General features: G+C 35.8%; 1 protein-coding gene across 1 annotated transcript in view; it reads left to right on the forward strand.

Annotated features, from left to right (window-relative positions):
- The window catches only part of COL28A1 (collagen type XXVIII alpha 1 chain), a 124,490-nt gene extending 118,727 nt beyond the window's left edge, over positions 1–5,763 (forward strand). The window contains exon 37 of the mRNA XM_053698402.1: positions 1,961–5,763. Within this exon, the coding sequence (XP_053554377.1) occupies positions 1,961–1,968 (8 nt within the window). The 3' untranslated portion in view covers positions 1,969–5,763. The remainder of the gene's footprint in view (positions 1–1,960) is intronic.
- The last annotated feature ends 237 nt before the right edge of the window (positions 5,764–6,000 follow it).

Below are 6,000 nucleotides of genomic sequence, written 5' to 3' on the forward strand. Positions count from 1 at the left end.
CCCCCAAACCAAAATTACCAAGGATAACAATCACATTGTCACACATTACCATTACATGTGATGCACAGAATAAGGAGGACTTTGGTCTCTCCATAATATGCTCCTAAGGCTATGAACAAGAAAAAATGAAGACAAGGAAAAGTGAAAGCACCCCCACCAGCATCCTGCACACTGAAAAGCTTAAATTGGTATTTACAGATATTAAAGGTACATTCTAGACAAAATTGGAATCCACATGGATGCACTGGAGTTTTGAGTAGAAGCATTTTTGTAATATACATGTATTAACAAATATGCTTCTAATAAAAGTTATAGCGGTTTCAAAACTGTATTTAAGTATGCACCATGCACCAGCATTTTAAACACAGCACTTGCTCAGAGAGCCTAAGGTGCTTGTAAAATCTGGTTATTAATCAATTAATTACTGACATAATATAAGCCCCACTGGCGCTCTGAGCAGCTGCAGAATTTAAAATGCTGGTGCACTGAGAATATCTAGCTATGCTTCACATGGACATGCAGAGAAAAATGTTAACACTAAAACAGTGATAACTTTTACTAGAAGCATTTTTGCAATTACATGTATATTGCAAATATGTTTGTATTAAACAATGTAATTCATTTATGTGCATTTACATTTTGACCGAAATGTCCCTTTAATGTTTTAGAAGTTTGTCACAGCTCACCTGCAAGTACTTTACTCTAGAGATATTTCACCTGCATGCAGCAAAACAGTTCAATATCTTATGCAAAGTTGCAGCTAAAAAAATACAGATTTATTGATGTCTCTATGCAAGCAGGTTGTGGCTAACACAAAACGCGTAAACTTAACGTTTTTCATCTCGGGAACAATGTAGCAAAAGTATTAGAGTTCCTACTTCAGCAGTTAAAAAAAGGTTTTCCTTTGCTAACCAGACTGTTACCCCAGCAGACTTTGGTCTCTCTCGTCAGACTTTGTCGTTTATGTTTATGTTTTGCACTGACTGCAGCCAAAACAACAATAAAAGGCTTCAGTTTTACAATTGGGAAGCTGTCTCAGAGTTGACAATTACTACATAGCTAAAATAGCTTTTTTGTAATAGGGACAGTAAAGTCAAAATTAAACTCACATGATTCAGATAGAGCATGCAGTTTTGCGAAACTCTCCAATTTGCTTCTATTATAAAATTGTGCCCATTCTTTTTACATTCACACTTTCTGAGGCACTAGAGACTACTAAGGGGTTAATTCATTAATGTGCGAGCGGACATGATACGATGTAGCATATCATGTCCGTTGCGCATCAATAAATGCCGACATCGTTTATCATTGCACCAGCAGTTCTTGTGAACTGCTGGTGCATTCCCACCCCCTGCAGATTCGAAGCCAATCGGCCGTTAGCAGGGGGTATCAATCAACCTGATCGCATTTGATCGGGTTGATTTCTGTCCGCCACCTCAGAGCAGGCAGACAGGTTATGGAGCTGCGGTCTTTAGACCGCTGCTTCATAACTTCTGTTTCCGGCGAGCCTTCATCACGGGGCATCAAGCTCCGTACGGTGCTTGATAAATTGACCCCTATGCATGTGCAAGAGTTCACAGTGTATGAGTCTGTGATTGGCTGATGAATGTCAAATGACAAACTGCTCATTTAAAATTCAGGGTGTGATATTGTCCTGTTATTATGAACTTGTTGATCTTGCAATTCATTTGTATTTAATGGTAATTTAACTGTAAGCAAGGTGTCTCTTGCGTTACTGCCTGATTATACCTTCTCCCAGTTTTGCTTCTAAATCTTACCTTTCTCTCTTCCTCTATTTTGAGGGTCTACTGCAACACAAGCCTCATAATAATCCCATCTCATGTGTGTATTTGTAAATAATATTAGACAGATAGCTTACTTTTTAGATATATTTGAGAAACTTTAGAGTTATTATATTTACAGATACTCTATATCTGACCACTAATCATTTGTGTTACAGATGTCTAATGTGAATTCTTCAGTCCTGTGACAATTGGGTCAACTCAAGAAATTGAAGGATTCAGCTACATGGACACCTATTTAAATGTTTTTCAATTAAAACGCATGTAAAATTATTGAGAACACCCTTTACACAATGAACTAGATCTTTATTTGTTGTGTTCCATGTTAGTTTGCTAACTAGAAGGGATTACATGCACGCTACAGTAATGTCTAATTATATTTTGAACAAACTGAAGGCAAGGTTAAATTAGTGTGGAGTTGCAGTATTTTTATGGTTCACTTATTTGTTCTATCATATCAGTGTGGACACCAGATTCAACAGTTTTTTTGCTGTATAATTTTGGCCATGCTTCCAATGGAAGTCTGCTTACTTTAACAAGTCAATATAAAGACTATGGGGCCGATTTATCAACGGTCTGTCCGACATGATCCGCTGTCTGCATTTAACATTGCACAAGCAGTTCTGGTGAACTGCTTGTACAATGCCGCCCCTGCAGATTCGGGGTGTCAATCAACCCGATCGTATAGGATCGGGCTGATTGCTGTACGCCGGCTCAGAGGTGGCGTATGAGTTAAGGAGCTTCTGCGCAAGCCTTCAGGGCATCAGGGGTCATTCGGCCCTTGATAAATCGTTCCCTATTTCTTTTTACTAAAACAAAAAACACTTGACTATACGTATCAGCTACACAATCCTGGCAACTGTTTACAAGTCACGCATGATGCCCACTTTATGCTACTTTCATAAAAAACTGCTTCTCCAACAAACTGGAATATCTTAAGCTTAATCAAAGCGTGGTTAATCCTGTGATAATAGCCCCTTTAATAAAAGGTATAATAATTTCCATAGTTGGAAATATTCAAATTAGTGAGCGCCTTTTGTATTTTTCACAAAGTTGCTGAAACCATTTTTCTTTATGGAAGCTTTTTTACTATAACAAACAATTGCAATGACACTATCCACTTTGAACTTGATATTGTCAACTCTCAAAATCAACATCAAATGTAAAGAAGAGTTACATTTTTGTAGTAGAAATAATTTTTTTTGTGTTTTGTAATTATTTTTATACTAACAGCTTAATGAAGTTGTTTTGAAATATAACTTATATTTAACTCAGTAGCCCTTACATGTGGGTATTATTGCACAGTGTTTCCACAAATGAATTCCTCTTGTTTAGTGTACCTGACTGTACAGTTGTGTCATTGTTTAGAGCAAGGCTTGACAAATTTATATGAAAATTAAGTCAGCAAGAAAAATAAGGAGCCAGCTGCACACTACAAAATGAGCCAAGCATGGGCTTTGTATATAGGAATATCTATAATTGTCCAAAATGCCAGAGTTCAAATATTAGCAGCTATGGCTCTATACATTTGTCAAGCCCTGGTATAGAAGCTATAGATTTTTTTATTTGTTGGGTAGTTTCAATCTTCTGGATATGAGTATCAGTACTGCACCCCCCAGCATCCAGAAGCTTAAAATGATAGAAAGGTCAACATTGAAATGTGCATGGATGCATTTCTGTTTTAAATAGAAGAATTTTTTTCAATGCACATCTATTATCAAAAATGAACCTATTAAAAGATATTACTGTTTTTCAAAGGCCTATGCACATATGCTGTGAGTGCCCAAGCACTACACTACATCCTCTAAAATAGTCAGCAGTCATTTTTATGACAGAAATAAAGTCTTCACAGGAAGAAAACACACCACCACCAACTCTCTGAGCTGGAATACTAGTGCACAGGCCCTCACGGCATATGTGCGTATGCCACTGAAAGACAGTAATAACTTTTACAAAAAGCATTTTTGATAATGGAAATATATTGCAAAAATACTGTTATTGAAACTTAAAATGCATCGTTTTAATTTTGCCCTTAAAATCCCTTTAAGCAATGTTTTATTTTTTTTAAATTATGAATTGTTTTCTAAAAATCCAGACTTTTAAAGTTAATATTCATTTTGGCTACTAGTATCAAAGCCTAGTTGTAAATAACCTGTTTATTCAATTAAATTGTGAAAAAGAACTGTGTGATGGAAGGATAGGCTGGTATACTTGATTACTGCTCTAGCAAAGGAGAGCTTTTTTCAAAGCAAAATAAACTAATACAAAAAACAGTTTGGACTAGATTACAAGTGGAGTGCAAAAACATTATTGCTGTTGTGCGTTAATATTGTTTGAGTTAAATCAATATTGATTATATTTTTTGCTCATATTACTAGTCAAAAGTTATATTTTTTTAACTCAAGAGAAAGTCTTGGAGACACTAACATCTGGATGTCGTATAGCAAAGGTGCGCTAAATTGCTTACATCATAGACGTTTATGGGAGCAGACTGAAAATCTCATGTCGAGAGTTAAGCCAGTGGTGCGTTAAACTTCCTCTCAAGTAATAGAGTTCTTAACTTAGTTATATACAATGAAATTTAAAGGAACAGTAAAGTCAAAATTAAGCTTAAATGGATTGGATAAAGGATGACATTTTTACCAACTTTCCAATTTATTTATTATCAGTTTTGCTTAGTTCTCTTGGTATCGTTTGTTAAAGAGTAATCATAGGTGGGTTTTGTTATGCAATCTATCAAGAGATAATGGTTTACTTCAGATCACCAAAAGTGTAAAATATTTCAGTGGCATTTTGTATTGTCCTCAGGCACAATACATTAGATTTGTGCATTCTGCAGTTTCGTTCACTGCCAAAGGTGGAAGAAGGTGGCCCCTTGTGGGTTTCAGCTCTTTTCAGAGCCAAAATTATTCTTGTGAGAGTGCAAGAGACTAAGGGGTCTACTTATCAAGCTCTGAATGGAGCTTGATGCCCCGTGTCTAAAGACCGCGGCTCCATAACATGTCCGCCTGCTCTGAGGCGTCGGACAGACATCGCCGAAAATCAACCCGATCCAATATGATTGACACCCCCTGCTGGGGGCCGATTGGCCGCCTTCCGCATTTAGCAATGAAAGAAACTGCAGAATACACAAATCTACAATACGTAATTCACCACTTGTAATATAAGTGCAAATAGTGTTCCCTGTGCTCTCCATATAAAGTTTCATCCACTAGTAATGAGATTTTCTGGTTAACATTTTTTACCATCCACTAGTAATGCCAGATCAGAGGACAAGATAGCGCATCCTGGGCTATCAGTTCTGCTCCATTTGTACTCTAGGCCTATGTGTTTAATAACATTATGTTCATTTATCTTTGATATTATTTTTATTGTAAACTGGAATGGACATAAAGGTACAATAAGAAAATGTCCTCTAATGCATACGGGCATTATCATATTACAATATTGCTTGCCTATACTACACATAGTTAAAATCAGCTAGAGAGTCAATACACTCCTGGAACAGAAATGGACATGAGCGCTGATCCAATCAGGGGCAGCATATATGCATAGACACCAATCATTGGCCATGTTATCTCCGGATCAGCAATGTTTTTCAAATGCTAAGATTAACTTTAACTGGGTGGTATAGGAAAGCAATTATGCAGTAATACAAATGCTCTAACATATCAGATCTGTCTTCACATTGTACCTTTATGTCCATTTTATATAAATATCCCATTTTAAATAAAAAAACAAATTCTCACCTTTAGATTCGTATTACTATATCTGCAAGTTAAATATCCAGAGACTTGAAATGTTTTCTACTGTTTCTATAATTGTGTCAACTTACATTTTGTATTATTATTTTAATATTAGTATAAATCATCATAATGTAAACCAGCATGGTCAAGATATTTTGTGTGTGCTATTTTTGTGTTATGAAATTAAATATTTGTTTAAAAAAAAAAATACAAAAGAGTTCTTGTTTATTTTTCTAGACCACATAATTTATAGAAAGTAGCTTCAGGCAATATCAAGTCCAAGTAAAGAACCCCGATCCAGGATGCCAAAGTCTTTTTTTTTTTTTCAAAATCAGAAATGTACTTTACCTATTTGCAATCTGTGTGTGCACACTAATTATAAATCTGTACAATCTGTATGTTCAGAAGGGCATAATATATAGACTAATCTAATGAAGCTAATGTGTAAACCA

This window comes from Bombina bombina, chromosome 1 (genome assembly GCF_027579735.1).
Source record: "Bombina bombina isolate aBomBom1 chromosome 1, aBomBom1.pri, whole genome shotgun sequence".
NCBI classification, from domain to species: Eukaryota; Metazoa; Chordata; class Amphibia; order Anura; family Bombinatoridae; genus Bombina; species Bombina bombina.